Source organism: Odontesthes bonariensis, chromosome 11 (genome assembly GCF_027942865.1).
Source record: "Odontesthes bonariensis isolate fOdoBon6 chromosome 11, fOdoBon6.hap1, whole genome shotgun sequence".
In the NCBI taxonomy this organism is placed as follows: Eukaryota; Metazoa; Chordata; class Actinopteri; order Atheriniformes; family Atherinopsidae; genus Odontesthes; species Odontesthes bonariensis.
Window position 1 is genome coordinate 36,241,237 of NC_134516.1, and position 20,047 is coordinate 36,261,283.

General features: G+C 45.6%; 1 protein-coding gene across 1 annotated transcript in view; it reads left to right on the forward strand.

Moving 5' to 3' along the window:
* The first annotated feature begins 1,353 nt into the window (after positions 1–1,353).
* Positions 1,354–20,047, forward strand: part of pudp (pseudouridine 5'-phosphatase) — a 56,437-nt gene continuing 37,743 nt past the window's right edge. The window contains exons 1-3 of the mRNA XM_075478104.1: positions 1,354–1,451; positions 2,160–2,378; positions 4,821–5,050. Of these exons, the coding sequence (XP_075334219.1) occupies positions 1,382–1,451; positions 2,160–2,378; positions 4,821–5,050 (519 nt within the window). The 5' untranslated portion in view covers positions 1,354–1,381. The remainder of the gene's footprint in view (positions 1,452–2,159; positions 2,379–4,820; positions 5,051–20,047) is intronic.

A 20,047-nucleotide genomic window follows, 5' to 3' on the forward strand; every position in this document is an offset into this window, starting at 1 on the left:
CTGCTGTATTCATTATTATTAAAGAAGTGCTATTGTTGGAGAAAAAGACTAAAAAATTAGACAAATCTGCTGACAAACATGTAGAAAGTTGAAGTGTAGCAAAGGTCTCCATCAGTGGGTTGGGCTGTTGTTTCTGTAGCTTAGCAACAACTCAGCTGATGATGTCACTCACAGCGTCAGCAGGTAAATCAGGTGAACTCTCTCAGTGGACAACATGGACAGAAACTCAAAGCCAGCAGTTCAACATCTGGGGTGCAGAGACGCTCCTTCTCAGTGACATGTCCAGGATTACAGCATCTGTTGTTAACCAGCTCTGTGATCCTCCTCCTTTCCTGTTACCGCTCTGTCTGCAGTCTCTGTCTGCCCGGATAGTCTTAAAGCTGAGCAGAGAGCTGTTAGAGCTGTTCCTGCAGCCAGGTCCAGGATAACAGCATCTGTCGTTAACCAACTCTGTGATCCTCCTTCTTTCCTGTTACTGCTCTGTCTGCCCGGATAGTCTTGAAGCTGAGCAGAGAGTTGTTAGAGCTGTTCCTGCAGTCAGGTCCAGCATTACACCAACTGTTGTTAAACAGCTCTGTGATCCTCTTCCTTTCCCGTTACTGCTCTGTCTGCAGTCTCTTTCTGCCCGGATAGTCTTGAAGCTGAGCAGAGAGCTGTTAGAGCTGTTCCTGCAGTCAGGTCCAGCATTACACCAACTGTTGTTAAACAGCTCTGTGATCCTCCTCCTTTCCCGTTACTGCTCTGTCTGCAGTCTCTGTCGGCCAGTGGTAATTTAACCACCCTTTGAATGGACCTCAGCCTTAGCTTCACATCTCACACCAGGCCCATCTTTCAATCTACAGTTTACGTGTACAATATATCACGAGAAAATTGAAAAGTAAAATAAAACACATCTGTGTTGCTCACACAAAAGTTGAAACTTCAGAGAAGAATGACAGAAAAGCTAAAAAACAGTAGCAGAGGAATGGAGGCTCGCTTTTTCAGACGTGCTTACACATTGTTGATAATGTGCATTTGAAAAAGTGAATAAAAATAATGCAAATTAATATATGACATTCAATAATATATAAAACTGTTGACACAAGAGAAAACTTTTCAGAACCTTGAAAACCATGCTGAAAGCTACTCGTGTGGACTTCACTTCCCACAAGCCATTGCGACAGGTCGATTAAAACGTATCCCTGGACAAACTGAAGCTCATTTCAAAGCATTAACGTTTCTTTTTGTTGCTGAATTCCATTGACAGACTGTGTTACACCACTGTGTCATTTGGAAAGCTGCTGTTATTAGCAGCTTTATACATTTATAAGTGTTTCCGTGTTAGCTTTTATTCGCCCTCGTTCCCATGTATTTAACGCGGAAGTATGTTTGCGGGTGAAACATGTCTGAGTCAAGCGGCTGCTACAAATGTGTGAGCCATGTCATCTTCGACATGGATGGATTATTACTGGGTATTGAAACATATGTCAGATTGTAATTCTTTGTGGTTTTGTTTAATTTATGAGTTGCATCTATGTTGGAACAGAAACTCACTCATTCCGCTCGTTCTCACGTAGAGCTGGCATAACAAACCTTAGGAAAAGTAGGTGTTCGTGATGTTTTTTTTTAAAGATTTAGGAGATAGTGCATCGTATCAAACATCTTGAACAAAACCTTTAATGCTTTATAACATATTGGTGAATTCGGCTTTCTTTTCAATGATCAATCATCGCTGCAAACTGGAAATATCAACGTTTACTACTCTTATGATGACAGTGAGGTAACTAACGTGGAATCACCGACCGACGCAGACCAGTAAACAGTGGAGAGTTTACCGACAAATTAACTTTTTTCTTACGAAAGACATATGCCGAATTGAAGGGATGGCATCTACTGGCCATGTTATAATAATAATATTACACCAGGGGCTTGCAAGTGAACCGCATAGCCCAGCGATTGAATGAGCCTCAAGTTTTTAAAGCTATGTTTGGCGTGAAGGAAAAGCTCCTTTAAGGGCTATCAGGTGAAGGTTGGGACTCTACTGTCATGAACATCTGACTCTTTTTTTTTTTTTTGATGACTTCAAACTGAACATTCTGCCCTATTCAGTTTGAATGCTAAAATACCAAATATCCCAACATTAAAATGTGATATTGACTCATTTATTTATTTTGTTTTAGACACAGAGCGACTTTACACCGTGTCCTTCCAGGAGATATGTGACCGCTTCGGAAAGCAGTACACATGGGAGGTGAAGTCATCAGTAATGGGTAACAAGGCTCTGGATGCTGCCCAGGTTATTCGGGATGCTCTGGAGCTTCCCATGACGGCTGGGGAACTCCTCACTGAAAGCAGGCAAATACAAGAAAGGATCTTTCCCTCTGCCAAACTCATGCCAGGTACGCCTGCTTTACCTCTGCATGCTCACTGCAGGACGTCTTTCAGACCTTTCACTGAAGAGTACATGGCCTTTCATGAAGGCTGCTCCTTGTGTTTTACATAGAGTGATAATGATCTGCAATCATTTCCTCTGATAATCAGCTAAAACAATTACCAATTGTGAGCTCAGGCCGATCTTTTGTGTGACAGCTAAGGTTCCACCATCATTTCTGAGTGAGGATTCTTCTAATCCAGTCGTCTGCTGGAAACTCGTGTTATAAGCAATCAATCAACCATAAACTGGAGCTATTAATATCAGTGTGAATATCATTAATTAGAGAGAAAAGCATATTTTGGAGTTAATTTAACTCTTAATTTGGAGCGTATAATTTGTGCTGCTAATGTACTGAACAAATAGAACATCATGATTGTCAGTGGGATCAGCTAAATTCCTCCTAAATGCAAACAGACGCTTTCCGGGTCATTGTATACTGTTGGAGCAGCTAACTGGACACGTAATGCCTGGAAAATACCCCAAATCAAGAGGACTCCAAGAGAAGACGTCTTGGATGCAAAGCAGGAATAAAATAGGAAAAAAAGTTTAAACCATTTCTTTCCTTGATCATCATGGAAAATGTGAGATCAGTGACAGGTAAAATGGACGAGCTTGGAGCCCTGATGAGGACACAGCAGGAATATCAGGCAGAGACCTGGCTGCAGGAACAGCTCTGCTCAGCTTTAGGACTATCCGGGCAGACAGAGACTGCAGACAGAGCGGTAACAGTAAAGGAGGAGGATCACAGAGCTGGTTAACAACAGATGCTGTAATCCTGGACCTGACTGCAGGAACAGCTCTAACGGCTCTCTGCTCAGCTTTAAGACTATCCGGGCAGACAGAGACTGCAGACAGAGCGGTAAAAGGAAAGGAGGAGGATCACAGAGTTGGTTAACAACAGATGCTGTAATCCTGGACCTGGCTGCAGGAACAGCTCTTACAGCTCTCTGCTCAGCTTTAAGATTATTCAGGCAGACAGAGACTGCAGACAGAGCGATAACAAGAAAGGAGGAGGATCACAGAGCTGGTTAACAACAGATGCTGTAATCCTGGACCTGGCTGCAGGAACAGCTCTCTGCTCAGCTTTAAGACTATCCGATTAGACAGAGACTGCAGACAGAGCGGTAACAGGAAAGGAGGAGGATCACAGAGCTGGTTAACAACAGACAGGACCGTCTCTGCACCCCAGATGTTGAACTGTTTCTGTCCATGTTGTCCACTGAGAGAGTTCACTTGAGTTACCTGCTGACACTGTGTGTGACATCATCAGCTAAGTAGTTGCTAAGTTACAGAAACAACAGCCCAACCCACTGATGGAGACCTCTGAAGGTTTCTACCACACCTTCCTCTCTGCTGCACCTCAACTTTCTACATGTTTGTCAGCTGGTTTATATTTTATTTTGTTGTCTGTCTGTAACAGCAGTATCACCTTAATAATAATGAATGGAGCCCTTTGGCGGCTTGTGGGTGATCATTCAGTTTTGACAGCACAGGATAAACATATTAAAAGTTATATCCAAACCAGTATCATGATTGGCAGACAAGTACTTATCAGTCAGGGGATGGAAGACGGAGGGGGTGCCCTCTCTTCAAGAGTGGGCTGTGGAGATGGCACGAGTTGCAGTATTCGAAAAAATGTCATATTAACGACTGGGCAGACTGGATCTACATGAAGCAAAGTGGGGCAAATACCTGAACTTTTTAAAGGGCTCCTGAAAGGGGTCATATAGTGGAGAGATTCAAGTTTTAAGTAGTGGTGGATAAATACATTACAGTGCTTCTTCTTATTGTTATTTATTTATTTATTTATTTTCTGTTAACCAATTATTTCTCTTGATGTAGCACTTATTTTACTAATTTGATGTATCGACATTGTTTGGAGCTATTTTCTGTGTCTAATTTTGTTATCGTTAATTTATGTGTCGTCTACATTGATACAAATAGTGTGGCTACATGAAGGAGAGCAGTAGTAGATATTGGTAACCAAAAAGGGATCAGCATGGATGGTGGTGGCTTGGGAGGGGTTTGTTTGCTGGGGGGGGTTACTGTTGTTATTGCATTGTTGAAATAATGAAAATAAAAAATGTTAATCACAAAAAATAATAACGAATGGAGCAGTGATATAATTTCCCTTCAGGGATTGATAAAGTGTCATCAATCTGAACTGAATTGTACATGGTGTTTACCTACAGCACAACACTGCTGTTTTAGAAAGCTTTTAAAAAGCATGTGACCCAATGAAGCCGAAGTTAGGGCTGAAAATGGGCTACTTTGACAAACCTACATTGTTCTTCTGTTGTGGAAATCACAGAAAAACACGCCCCCCCACCCACCCCTTTTCTATGAGAATTTTGTGCTAACAGATGTTAGCTTAGCTTGAATTGTAATTTAAACTTTTGTGTGTCAGGCGTGGACAAATTTGTGAAGCACCTACTGAAGCACAACATCCCCACTGCTGTGGCGACCAGCTCGGCCGGCGCGACCTTCAAACTGAAGACCAGCCAACACAAGGACTTCTTCACCCTGTTTGACCACATCGTCTTGGGGGACGATCCCGACGTAAAGAATGGCAAACCTCAGCCTGACTCCTTCCTGGTGTGCGCCAACAGATTCAGCCCCCCAGTTTCCCCAGAGAAGGTAAGGCATCCAGCATGGTTGTTTGGAATGAATTCCTGTGTTTAAGCAGACTTCCTGTTCCGGGAGATGCTCCTGTGGAGCCTTATTTTACATTGGGAAGACTTAACTATGCCAAATGACCTCTTCACGGCTAACGGTGGTAATTATGAGATCCCCGACACACAATCCCACTCCCGATCGTCACTGAAATTGCTCTCTCAGAATGAGGAGATAAGCCACATTAGACTAATGGAGCTGGAATTAAAGGGCTGTCTGGGAATCAGCAGGTGTGATAGAGTTTGTCTTGCCTGGCCTCAGACCTCAGACCTCAGAACCCATCGCTGTGGCAACGTGACGTGACCCAGTCAGGTTTACCATTTGTCCATCAATTTTCCATGAATTCTAGTTGGCGTGACACAATGATGACACCACTTTCCATAGATGGAAGCATAGATAGCAACATGGATAGAAGCAGCACTCTGTTTATGACTGCCATGTGTGATGGAGCCCACCCTGCCACCTGCTCACACTGCTGTTTACAACCATTCCACACCACTTAATGGACACCCATCAACATAAGATTTCCAAAATGTAAATCAAAACCATTGGACTCATATTATGGCCCATTTTGTACCTGGAGATGTTAAATGGGGGAGAACAAATTCAACATATGTGGAGAGAAATACCCCCGACCATCAACTCCAAGTGTGGTGAACATGCACTTTGATTTTACAGACGTAAATACCTTGAAATGTAAGTGAGAGATATCATGCAAATGTGCAAACTCATACAAACTGACTCTGACCCAGTCACTCACTAAAGTGAATCGGGTTTTCGAGTCACTTGAATCAATCACCCAGATTGTGCGCCACGGAATGTACAAACAAGTTCCAAATCATTGTGAAAAAGGCTAAAAATCAAGAAGTCTCCAAGGTGAAACATTTATTTTTCTTTCTTTCTCTCTAAATAAATGCAAATAACCCAAACGGCCAATAAATTAACATTCAGTGCGAAACAGTGCAAAAATATAATAAAATGTATGAAACTGTGCACAAATAGAACATTTAAATAACCCAAACAATAGTGCAAAAATAATATTCTAACATTCAACTCTGAACCATTAGAATAAAATAATTATGTACAGAATGAATGAACTCCCGCTTCCTTCATCATCCTGAATCATGAGTCGTGAGTCCTGAACCGTGAGTCCTGAACCGTGAGTCCTGAACCGTGAGTCCTGAACCGTGAGTCCTGAACCGTGAGTCCTGAACTGTGAGTCCTGAACTGTGAGTCCTGAACCGTGAGTCCTGAACCGTGAGTCCTGAACCGTGAGTCCTGAACCGTGAGTCCTGAACTGTGAGTCCTGAATCGTGAGTCCTGAATCGTGAGTCCTGAATCGTGAGTCCTGAATCAAGTCCTCTGAACGAGTTAATGGAGACAATGACTCGTAACTCCCGAGTCAGTAAAAAGAATCTCAAGTTTTGAACGATTGACTCACGAATCGCACATCACTAATCCTGATCCTGATCAGATGCCTGAACCACCTCAGCTGGCTCCTATGGATGCAGTGGAGCACCCGCTCTTCCCCCATCTCTCAGGCTGAGCCCGGCCACCCTATGACTAGGGCTGAGCAATTTTATCGATACTGCGATATATATCGATATTTCGTTTCCCGATAAAGTATCGATTTTTGAGCCGAGAGTATCGATTTTTAAATTTTTTTATTTAAAGCAAACTTTATTTAAAAGTCAGACGTTACAATTAGTGAAAACACAGAACATTAAGGTAATACAATACAATGACAGGGGGTCACATTATACAAAACAGTGATAAATTAGTTCATAAAAATGTTGTATAAAGTGCACAGCTCTCCCGTCTCATGTTCGTTTGTTTCTGTTTGTCTGGCGATGTTATCGTTCCGGTTCAAAGGTCGGACCACCGGTCCAATCAGCGACAATTCATGTCAAATCACACTGTCCCTTTTTTAAGTGAATCGAATCGTATCGTATCGTATCCTGAGATTAGTGTATCGCTACAGCCCTACTTATGAAGTCAATTCATTTCAGTCGCTTATATCGATGATCTGGTTTCTTTAGTCACTGCCATGAACATTGGTGGTGGTTGGAACTAAAATGGACTTGTCAAAGTTTTGACACACTACATTCTTACGGCTTAAAAAGCTCGAATCCATCGGTTCATCTCTTGCCATCACCTTTGAGCAAGATCCCCGAGATACTTGGACACCTCAGCCTGATGTAAAGCTCCATTCCTGACCTGGAGGAGCACCCTTTTCCAGTTAAGAGGCCTGGCCGTCATCCCGGCCGCTTCTCACTCTGCTGGAAATCCCTCATCCCACATGGAGTCGGCTTACAACCACGAGACATTCTGTAGGGGTTGCTGTGGGAGGCTATTACGTTTGTAGAAGCAAAGTAAGAGCTGGCCGCATCATTGGCACAAAGTCAACCTTGTAAACTATATGGCTGTAATGCTGCTGCTCCAACAGATGGCTGTGAAGCAGCGCTCAACGTAGCAAACAGGAGTGAGGAGAGGAAATGTCATGGAGCGCTGTAGCAATTACGAGTCACAGAGCCGCAGGTCGTCTGATTACCTTTTCGACCTTTACCTAAGCTGTCAGCGTCAGCTCATGCAAAACAGCCGTTAAAAATAATTATTCCACGTTTCACGTTTCTCTTGTGTGAAGTTAGGCCACCAGAGCTGGAAATCATCCCCACTTGAGGAACAATTTATTTGAAATGACATAATTGAACTGGTAAAACTGTCACAAAAGTGTTTGCTAGAAATATGAACTTTTGCTGGAACATTAGCCTCAAGTATAAAGTTTATCCACCGGGGTCATATGTCCTCTGAGGCTGGAGTAGATGCAGTATAAGATGCATGATCTTCATGATCTCACACCACAACCACCATAATCTACCTCAGCCTCTCACCAACTGCACACCAGTCACAGCGGGGTGGGGATGCAAACCCTGGTTCGGGTAGGGGAAGAAATAAAAGAGGTAAGAAAAGCAGGAACGGGATTCAAACCCTGGTTCGGGTAGGGGGTAATGAAAATATAGAGGGTGCCAGTGGTGGAGGAAACAATAAGTGCGTAAGGAACTAGGACAGAGCAGGTGATGTCCTAAGAGGGCGGATCAGGGTAGTGATAACTGAAGGCTCTGCCTCCCAAACTGGCAGCTGGTTCCACAGAGAGGGGCCTGATAACTGAAGGCTCTGCCTCCCAAACTGGCAGCTGGTTCCACAGAGAGGGGCCTGATAACTGAAGGCTCTGCCTCCCAAACTGGCAGCTGGTTCCACAGAGAGGGGCCTGATAACTGAAGGCTCTGCCTCCCAAACTGGCAGCTGGTTCCACAGAGAGGGGCCTGATAACTGAAGGCTCCGCCTCCCAAACTGGCAGCTGCTTCCACAGAGAGGGGCCTGATAACTGAAGGCTCTGCCTCCCAAACTGGCAGCTGGTTCCACAGAGAGGGGCCTGATAACTGAAGGCTCCGCCTCCCAAACTGGCAGCTGCTTCCACAGAGAGGGGCCTGATAACTGAAGGCTCTCCCTCCCAAACTGGCAGCTGGTTCCACAGAGAGGGGCCTGATAACTGAAGGCTCTGCCTCCCAAACAAATGCATGGAGCAGTTTTTCTGAATCACTCTGAGACAGGATGTTCCTGATTTGAACAATATTACCAAGTTGACAGAAAGCTGTTTTATATGTGAGTCAGGGGACGGATCCTGGTCATTTCCTTTCAGCTCAAATTGTGTTTCTCATCAACTCATTCACCCAAACACTCCTACACACTCTATATGTGCAACCATATCAGCACAGGAGGAGCAATGTGGAGAGCAGGGTTTTTCAGTGTGTTGACTTTCATTTCCACTTCACCTGCTGTGTGTCAACCCATTAAAATAACCGTGATTACGGTGAAACGTGCCGGAATCCATCAGCTGTACATGCTGTTGCTGTGACTGCTGCCTGACAAGTTCATCTCCTCGTTGTGGACAAATACAGTTCCGTTTCTGTCCTAAATATCTTGAAAATTCGACTGGATATGCTTTTTATTTCATTGTATTACAGTTCTTCGAATCAGCGAGCATCAGTCATGTGATGGAGTGAAAACACAGCGAGCTGCTGCCCAGCTATCAGAACCTGACTGTACTCCGTCTCACGTTAATTCCCCTGCCCGTCACACATGGAGCGATGCAATCACTTTCTGTTGAGTGTGTCTCTTAAAGATGACGCCGTAAATGATTGCGGTCTTCATCTTTGAACAGGGACCTTTCAGCAGAGCTCTGCAGCATCAGCAGCAGCAACAGAAAGCAGCCTTTCTGGGGGTTTCCTCTCACTTTAGTTTCGTGGAAAGATTTGTGAGATCCTTTTAATTAACCGGGAAAAAAACCTCACTGAGATTAAAACCTCTTTTTTGAGAGTGAAACACAACCAAAATACAACCGGTCCATGAGAAGTACCCTTCAAACATCAGGGCAGTAGCCAAGGGAGCTCATGTCTCTGTCCTTTAAAAGTCCTTTGAATTCCCCCAAAGAAGTGTCAGTTTTGAATCGTTTTGCATATTATTCCAGGTAGCAGGGGCAGAACATTTAAAGGCCTTTTTACCCACTTCACTTCTGACTTCTGGGACCTGCATCAAGAAATCATAAGTGCATTTCCTTCCAAAACCAAACAGCTAAGAGCATAACTAGTGCTAGAGTAAGTGCGGTAAGTTAGGTACCGAGATAAATGGGAAGACAATTTAGAAAACAAAGACAATTTAGGAGATAAATAAGTGCGTAAGAAGCTGGGTTGAAACAGATGATGTCCTAAGAGGGCGGATCTGGGTAGTGTTTCCTGAAGAGATCGGTTTGCAGCCTGCGGCCAAAGATGGGCAGCGACCCAACACCATACGGTTAGTTTGCTTTCACCCCAACCTGAAGCTGGAACTTATTCAACTCATCCCATGGACTGTGGTGGCTCCATGACTAACCGTTTCTGATATTCTGTCCACAACGTTTATGATAATAGAGCTAACAGCAATGAGGACAGTCCTTGCATTTATTAGGACATTTATTGGAGCATGACAATGATCATTCACTGGATTATACTTGGATTGTAATAAACTCTGCATGTTAACCTTACTTCTCATTCAGGCCTTGAGCCTGAACTCGTTTCTTTATATTTAGCTTCCAAGGATCTTTCTTCTTAAAGTGGCCTTCAGCAATAATTCCCCCAGGCTGTCAAAGATATTAGCTGCTTTCTTTTTACTCATCTTCAGTCCAATCTCTTTTTCTAAAGCCACTTAACTCTGACCTGTGAACCATTCAGGCAGGAAAAAGGCTCCTAACTCAAGGGATGAACCAGTGTTGTGTCCACACAGAACAGACAACTTAGCAAAGAAGCCATTTTAAATTGCATATGGCACTTTGTTCCCAGCAGCCTGTCACAGAGACACATCATTTGTTCCCATTTCTTTAGTTGCATCTGTGAAAAACAGCAAAGATAACACAGTCTGACAGACAGAAAACAGGATTTCTGCAGCAACAAGGTGATTCCCAAAGAGCTGTTAGCTGAAAACTTGGCATATCTCAGCATGGTGTGCTAACATCTGCTCTAACCTGAACAGAAAGCCGATGAAGAGAAGAAAAGACTCAAAGAAAGGATCAAATTTTGGGTGACTCCAGTTAGCATTTAAGCTAACAAAGCTTCATGTTTGTTTGTTCACCTTAAAATCATTGTTCATCACATTTCTGAAGCTCTGGGTGTCATTTGGTTGCCCTATGAACAACTGAGTTAGAAAAGTTTATGAAAACAGTCGCATCAAACCCAAAAATCAGTGCCAACACAAAAACAGAGAATTGGACTGTACTATTGAAGTGCCCTGAGATGATATTTGTTGTAATTTGGCGCTCTATACTAAACTAAACTGAATTGGATTGAATTGAATCAGCTGCACTCACTCACCAATCACCCGGTTTGTTCAGTTGTCAGATCCTCATGTATACTCGTTCTTGTTTCGTCGTGTCCAGTTAGGTGTGTTTGTTCATCGTTTTTTGTTGTTTGGTGTTCCAGTTTTTTTAATAAATCAAGTTTTAATTTATAATCTGTATAACATATTTCGCTGTTCGTTTTGCAAGCACAACCATTCGATTCTCTCAGTCCTTCCACCGTCTCGGGCTGTGCCGCTGAGTGTTTATCACAAACCGTAATCATCGGCTTTTATCCGCTTTTCCCAGGACCAGAAATCCTTGCATCCCTCAGGTTTATTGTTCAGTAATAAATTAATAATTTCAATTCAAATCAAACAGCATTTCATGTAGCTCCCATGTAAATGGAGCAGCTCAGCAGCCGAGGCCCGTCACGGTGACTGCTCCTGTTAGAGCCATTTCCCCCTAAATTCATGTATCACACAGAGTTCATTGAAAAGATTCTAATCAGACTCAATTAAAAGTTTCAAACAGTCAGGAAACAGTAATTTTTATAACTTATTCAATGAGCGATCTTTGGCCTTCATAACCAACAGTGCATTGCTTGCTCTGAACATGAAGTGGGTCAGAGCGTGCAGTTAGTTGGCTTTCAGTGAGATATGTGGTAACTATTTTAGACTGACTCCAGACTCCAAAAGGCTCCCTGAGTGTCTGTGAATCCATCCTAAACAGCCCTGGAAGCCTGAAAGCTCACTCACTTCTGATTAAAGTGTGTGTCTGTCAGGGCAAAGAGCCGCTGACGTCAAGTCCTGCCTGCGCTGCTGTCATGGAACAAATCAGATGCCTCGCTCACAGGAAGATAAATACACATAAAGTAGGGCACAGATCTGCTGGAGCACCTGCTGATTTCAGTCAAATCTGATCCTTAACCAGTGGATGCAGAAAAGGGATGAATATCCTGCTCAAGTGTGCATTTATATGGCAGAAAAAAAGATGAATACACCACTGGGCGAGGGCAAAGATTCTTTGGAAGCAGTGTTTCCCACAGATCTGAAGGCAATGTGTGGTGGTGGGCCATCGGGGGGGGGGGGGGGGGGGGGAGTTAAAAAATAAAAATTCTTCAAAATAATTATTTCGTTAATAATTGGTCACACAGAACTTTATTGTATTAATATTCACATCTTCAAATTGTCACGCCCAGAGACTCTCATTTTTGGTTTTCATGTTTAGGTTATGTTTGTTTTCAGTCCAGGTTTAGTTTTTTGTCATGCTTTAGTTTCCCTTCACTCTGTTCATTAGTTCACTCACGTCACCTGTGTTTTTTCCCTCAGCTGCACTCACTCCCCAATCACTCTCTCTCCTTATTTAGTTTCCGGTCTCCCCTGCCTGTTTGTTGGTTCCTCGTTTGATGTCAAGTTGTATACCCATGCCAGGATTCCGGCTTCCCATGATTTCCACGTTTTTGTCAAAGCTGAGTATTTATTCCATGCCATGTTCTTTTTTTGTTTTGTTTATAGCAACGTTTTTAGAATCCGGCTTTGCCGCGGCTTTAGTTTGAACTTTGTTTGTTTTTGTTGTTATTAAATCAACCTTTTTTTTGAAAGTCCGCATCCGTGTCCTCCCTCCACACCACAACCTGACAGAAGGAACCAACCTGAAATGGACGCGGCGGACGAAGGCGCTTTCTGGAGACTGGTCACGAAATTCTGGTGCTGCTTGGCCCGTGACAGCACCTCCTGGCAACATCTTAACGAGGCTAATGATCTAGTGGACTTCTTTTTACAGAAACAGGTCCTTCAGCATTTGCTGGAGGTGTCGGACATCTGGGCGGAGGTCATGAGCGTGCGGCGCGCAGCAACCCTGGACATTTTTGGTTTGGAGCCACACCAGGTAGCCGCGCTGTACAGCTGCCCCTCAGCTTCGCAGTCCCAGGACCCAGCAGCAGCCACAGTCACCAGAGACTCAGCCGTCCCAGAGCTGGCCCCGGCCCCAGCCGTTCCCGAGCTGGCCCCGGCCGTTCCCGAGCTGGCCCCGGCCCCAGCCGTTCCCGAGCTGGCCCCGGCCCCAGCCGTTCCCGAGCTGGCCCCGGCCCCAGCCGTTCCCGAGCTGGCCCCGTCCCCAGCCGTTCCCGAGCTGGCCCCGTCCCCAGCCGTTCCCGAGCTGGCCCCGTCCCCAGCCGTTCCAGAGCTGGCCCCGTCCCCAGCCGTTCCAGAGCTGGCCCCGTCCCCAGCCGTTCCAGAGCTGGCCCCGTCCCCAGCCGTTCCAGAGCCGGTCACAGCCGTTCCAGAGCTGGTCCCAGCTATAGAGGCCTCCGGGCCTGACCCCGAACCCGACCAAGAGGCCTCCGGGCCTGACCTCGACCAAGAGGCCTCCGGGCCTGACCACGAGACGGCAGAGCCCGACAAAGCCTCAGAGCCCATGGGGCCCTAGCCCATGGACTCACCGGTTCGAGCCCCTCCCTCCCACCCCCAGACTTTGGGGATGTCTGGGATCCATCCCTTGAAGGGGGGGCTCCCCCCCCGTCGGAGGTCCGGCCGACCGTGGGACGGTCCCCGGCTCCTCCTCCCGGCACGCAGACGGGGGTCTGGGTGCCATCCAGACCACCGCCTGCTGCCACGTCATCGCCGCGCCAACGGACGTCTGGGTGCCAACCAGACCACCGCCTGCTGCCACCGCGCCAACGGAAGTCTGGGGGCCAACCAGACCACCGCCGGTTCCTGCTATGCCGTCTGCGGTCTGGGCGTCCGCCAGACCACCGCCTGTTCCTGCTATGCCGTCTGCGGTCTGGGCGTCCGCCAGACCACCGCCTGTTCCTGCTATGCCGTCTGCGGTCTGGGCGTCCGCCAGACCACCGCCTGTTCCTGCTATGCCGTCTGCGGTCTGGGCGTCCGCCAGACCACCGCCTGTTCCTGCTATGCTGTCTGCGGTCTGGGCGTCCGCCAGACCACTGCCTGTTCCTGCTATGCCGTCTGCGGTCTGGGCGTCCGCCAGACCACCGCCTGTTCCTGCTATGCCGTCTGCGGTCTGGGCGTCCGCCAGACCACTGCCTGTTCCTGCTATGCCGTCTGCGGTCTGGGCGTCCGCCAGACCACCGCCTGTTCCTGCTATGCCGTCTGCGGTCTGGGCGTCCGCCAGACCACTGCCTCCTGCTGCCCGTAGCCGGTACCACATACCCGTTTCTGGTCCCCAGCCTGACCGGCTTCGAGCCCCTCCCTCCCACCCTCGGATTTCTTAAGGGTTGTCTGGGATCCACCCCTTGAGGGGGGGGCTCTGTCACGCCCAGAGATGCTCATTTTTGGTTTTCATGTTTAGGTTATGTTTGTTTTCAGTCCAGGTTTAGTTTTTTGTCATGCTTTAGTTTCCCTTCACTCACGTCACCTGTGTTTTTTCCCTCAGCTGCACTCACTCCCCAATCACTCTCTCTCCTTATTTAGTTTCCGGTCTCCCCTGTCTGTTTGTTGGTTCCTCGTTTGATGTCAAGTTGTATACCCATGCCAGGATTCCGGCTTCCCATGATTTCCACGTTTTTGTCAAAGCTGAGTATTTATTCCATGCCATGTTCTTTTTTTGTTTTGTTTATAGCAACGTTTTTAGAATCCGGCTTTGCCGCGGCTTTAGTTTGAACTTTGTTTGTTTTTGTTGTTATTAAATCAACCTTTTTTTTGAAAGTCCGCATCCGTGTCCTCCCTCCACACCACAACCTGACACAAATATCTTTACCTCTACAAAATACTATGCCATACTACATTTTGTATTAACAGCCTATTTCTTCATTGGTCATACACAACTTTATCATATTAATCAAACATTATTCATACCCCATTCAAATGTCTTTACCTCTACAAAATACTATACTATACTACATTTTGTATAAACAGACTACTTGCTGCAAAGTCTGCATGTTTTGTCAGATGATTTTGTGGGGCTTGAGCAGCACTGGTTGAAGCCTGAAAATATTGTAAACAAATGAATAACATAGCTAATTACACTGGTCGGACTGTTCAGCTCTGTTTCAGACTGATACCTCCGGTTCAGGCTGGTCCTCATCCTCAACACGTTTCTTTTTCAATCGCGGAAAATATTTTTCAATACTCATCTGGATTGAAGCAGCAAACATTCAGTGTAAGAGTTTACAAAACCTACTTTATTTGATTCACAGCTGCTAGTGTTTTGACCTGGACAACCCAACTACATTTTTTTTTTTTACCGCAAACTTGCGACTAGTTAACTTTATAAAGAAGGCGTAATTTCTTGTTTGCTATGGGTCGGGTCGGGACGGGACAACATTGTATTCAAAATATAAAATATTTGTATAGGAATTTTTCATGTGTGATTTTATAAACGTGCACGTGATACCAACCTTTCGTGAATTTCGCCAGCCGTCTTCTCTGCACTAAGGCACAGCTTCCACGCTTCCAGGGATGAGCTCGGTGATGGAGACACATGCGGTGTGCACGGAGGGGAGGGGCTGTGTGTGTGTGTAGGCTATGTGAGAGAGACGCATGACTGACAGAAACGGAGGGAGAGCAGGGAAAGGAAATGCAGCTTAACGAATTCGATGCGTATTTTTTAAATAGCGTTAAAAAAATAATAACGAAACGCAATATGTGGCGGCTGGTGTTGAATCTGTGGCGCACCGCCACGAATTAGTCTATGTCTGGGAAACACTGGGAAGGAAATTAATCTGCTGCGACCAATGTGGCTCCTAATCGAAGACCAAGTCAGAGCCTGGTGGAGATGGGGCAACTCAACAAGCCTGGTGGAGCAGGGGCAACCCAACAAGGCTGGTGGAGCAGGGCCAGCCCAACAAGCCTGGTGGAGCAGGGGCAACCCAACAAGGCTGGTGGAGCAGGGCCAACCCAACAAGCCTGGTGGAGATGGGGCAACCCAACAAGCCTGGTGGAGCAGGGGCAACCCAACAAGCCTGGTGGAGCAGGGGCAACCCAACAAGGCTGGTGGAGCAGGGCCAACCCAACAAGCCTGGTGGAGCAGGGGCAACCCAACAAGGCTGGTGGAGCAGGGCCAACCCAACAAGCCTGGTGGAGAAGGGGCAACCCAACAAGCCTGGTGGGGCAGGGCTAACCCAACAAGCCTGGTGGAGAAGGGGCAACCCAACCAGCCTGGTGGAGCAGGGCCAACCCAACAAGCCTGGTGGAGCAGGGGCAACCCAACAAGCCTGGTGGAGCAGGGGCAACCCAACAAGTCTGGTGGAGCAGGGCCAACCCAACAAGCCTGGCAGAGCAGGGGCAACCCAACAAGCCTGGTGGAACAGGGCCAACCCAACAAGCTTGGTGGAGCAGGGGCAACCCAACAAATCTGGTGGAGCAGGGCCAACCCAACAAGCCTGGCAGAGCAGGGGCAACCCAACAAGCCTGGTGGAACAGGGCCAACCCAACAAGCCTGGTGGGGCAGGGTCAACCCAACAAGCCTGGCAGAGCAGGGGCAACCCAACAAGCCTGGTGGAACAGGGCCAACCCAACAAGCTTGGTGGAGCAGGGCCAACCCAACAAGCCTGGTGGAACAGGGCCAACCCAACAAGTCTGGTGGAGCAGGGCCCAACCATACAAGTCTGGTGGAGCAGGGCCAACGCCACGGTACCGGGAACCCTCCCAAAGTCTATTAAGTTGCCTGATGCCGAGTCCCATCTTTATGCCCACGATATGCTTATCTATGGTCCATCTTCTTCAGTCTCTCAATCACTCTAACCTCCTGCAGCTCAGTCCCGTTTGAGCAGGCTTCAGCCAGTTTGAAGCGCAGAGAAAGCAGCTCCCGCCTCTCCTCCCCAGCTTCAAACTGAAACTGTTTGAGGCTACAAATGTTTATTTATTTATTTAGTGGTTTCTCAGCTTAGACCTAAATGAAGCCAGGAAGCATTTGATCACTTCAACCTTTCTCCCCCTGATGGATGATGGAGATCTGCTGTTCGTGAGCACCTCAGCCCAGCGTGTGCATCACTGTGCTCTGCCTTTTCTGATCGCTGGACTTCCACCCCCCGTCTCTGTCCGACTCATAGACACTGGCTATTTTTTATCTATAAACGCATTCTTGGACTTCTTGGACACATGGATATATTAACATTAGGGCTGGGCAACAATTAAAATCTTTAATCTAATTAATCACATGATTTCCCTGATTAATCACGATTAATCGCATTTGTACGCAGAATCCAAAAATGAATTCAAAAGTAGTGCATAGCTTTTAGCATTTAGTTTTATTTTAAATGTGCTGCCATATGAATGAAAGTGCCATAACATTTGTTGTGCAAACACACTTTTAACATCAGCATCTTTCTGTAGTTTTTATGTAGAAGCCTCGCTCCACTGTCTGTTTCCTTGAATGACTTGCTGCTATCAGTTGTGTGTTTTGCCTTTAAGTGATATTTTAGACTGGAACTACTACGCTGAGAAGACAATTCAACTTGGCAGTGTTTACAGATGACTTTGGTTCTGTCGACTGGAAGAACTTTAAAATGAAAATGGCCGAGTAAAAGTTCCGTACCCTTCTCCAGGTTTGGTGGAAACACCAATTACTTTCTTTTCCGGTTCCGCAGCAGACAGCAACAGACTTTTACAAAATAAAAGCCAAAATAAAAACCCGGTTCCAGTCCCACATTGGTCGGCCCTCTGCTGCGTGTCGTTCCCCCTCTCTCTGCCCCCTGCTTCCTGTCTCTCTGAACTTCCCTATCCATTAAAGGCACAAAAGCCCCAAAAAATAATTTAAAAAATATATATAAAAAAATATTAAAAAAAAAACTGCGTTAATGCGCGATAAAATATTTATCGGCATTAAATAATTAACGAGTTAACGCGATAATAACGAGTTAACTCGCCCAGCCCTACTTTTTTTTCCATTTATTCTGGTTCCCAGTTAAATAAATGCACAAAATCTTCTTGTGGCTCCAGAATTGAGGCACTCTGTGTGGACGTGTGCTGATCTCTTCCATTTACTCTATATTACTGCTATCTACTGTGAGAAATTGTAAATTTCAAGAATACATTATATGTACAGTGTACACTGGTTTGATACTGATGCACAGTGGCGTTATAATTCACTGGCCTGCAGCAAAGATTGAATTTCAGTGCCTCACAGTGCTGCTTTACATTTACAAGCAACTAGTGAAGTAAAACAAGTCTTCGCATCTTTCCTGGAGAACAGTAGGAGCGAATAAAAGACCCTAAACACATGTGGCTGTGCGCCTTTCTGATTCATTTGATGCTGTTGTGAAATGAAACAGAAAAAAAGTTCATAGGCGTTGCTTGTCATAGGAATCTTTATCTATCTGTCATGATGCTATGATGTTTGGCCTTGATGCACCACATCAGAATGAGAGCTATTGTGCATTGACAGAATTGTGTGCCGCAATGCTTTTATGGGTGGCTTGGATTTATCCCCCTGAAACTCATTGTTCGTTCAGAGTTAACTGTGTTCAGTTTGTTCAATTTAAGACTCCTCTCAGGCCATTCAAACCTTGAAAACGTTCACATGCAGCTAAACTAAAACCCAGTAGCATAGTCAATCTACCATTTCGACATACACTACCGTTCTAAAGTTTGGGGTCACCCAGACAATTTTGTGTTTTCCATCAAAACTGACACTTTTATTTATCAAATGAGTTGCAAAATGAATAGAAAATATAGTCAACACATTGACAAGGTTAGAAATAATGATTTATATGGCAATTTCTCGCATGAAATACCCTTCATTCCTAAGAAAAGGCGAGTTTCACATGAAAGTTCTCTTTTTCTGGCCTTTTTGAGAGTATAATCATGCTCCAGATACTCAACTAGCTGAAAGGAAGGACAGTTTTATAGCTTCTCTCACCAGCAAAAACAGTTTTCAGCTGTGCTAACATAATTGCACAAGGGTTTTCAAGGGTTTTCTAATCATCCATTAGTCTTCTAAGGCGATTAGCAAACACAATGCACCATTGGAAGACTTCAGTGGTAGTTGCTGGAAATGGGCCTCTATACACCTATGTAGATATTTCACTACAAAACAAACATTTCCACCTAGAATAGTCATTTATCACATTAACAATGTATAGAGTGTATTTCTGATTAATTTAATGTCATTTTCATTGAAAAAAAACACTGCTTTTCTTTGAAAAATGAGGAAATTTCTAAGTGACCCCAAACTTTTGAACGGTAGTGTAAGTTTAACAGTCCCATGAGTCTTTGGACGAGCCAGAGTTCAACTGTCCCCAGTCAAAGTCGCTGCCACTCCTCGCCTCGTTTTGATGTTTACCTTGAACTGCTGATGACATGAGGTGGAGCTCCTCCATCAGCATCTGCTGCAGAGACACACATAATTTGCTGCACTCTATTCTCTCTGATATCCATCTTGATGTACAGTCCAAGTAAAATCTTCAGTCTCATCTTCACCACTCTTGCTCCACTTGTGTTTGATTGAAAAGGCTGATAAGAAGTCGCATTTATGCCACTGTAATTGGGCAACAGTGGACCAGATCTTTACTGTTGCTTAGTAACCGAGGGCCTTCTCTAGGTCCAGGGTTTCCTGGACCTAGAGAAGGCTTATGACTGGCTCCCCTCAAGGGATTTTGTTGGGGATGCTGCAGGAGTACGAGGTACTGGATTATTCGGTCCCTGAATAACCAGAGCAAGAGCTGTGTCCACATTCTTGGCACACAGTCATACTTGTTCATTGTGCCTGTTGTACTCTTGGACCCCTTGTTACGGTCCCGATGGTGATTTTCATGGACAGGATCTGGAGGTGTGGTCTGGTTTGGGAACCTCAGGCTTACATCTCAAATCTTTGCTGATGATGTGGTTCTGTTGGCTGTTGTTCTGTTGGTGGTTCCTGCTTCAAACGGAGAACTTTAAGTATCTAGGGATCTTGTTCATGAGTGATGGCAAGTTGGAGCAAGAGATGCATAGATGGATAGAGCAGTAATGAGGGTGCAGCTCTGGTCCATTGTGATGAATAAGGTTTTCAGGTTACTGCTCCATCTTTGTTCCAACCCTTACCTATGCTCACAGATCTGGGTAGAATGAGGATGACGTCGTGGATACAAGCGGCTGAAATGAGTTTCCTTGATAGGGGGGCGGGGCTCAGTCTTAGAGATAGGGGGAGGGTCA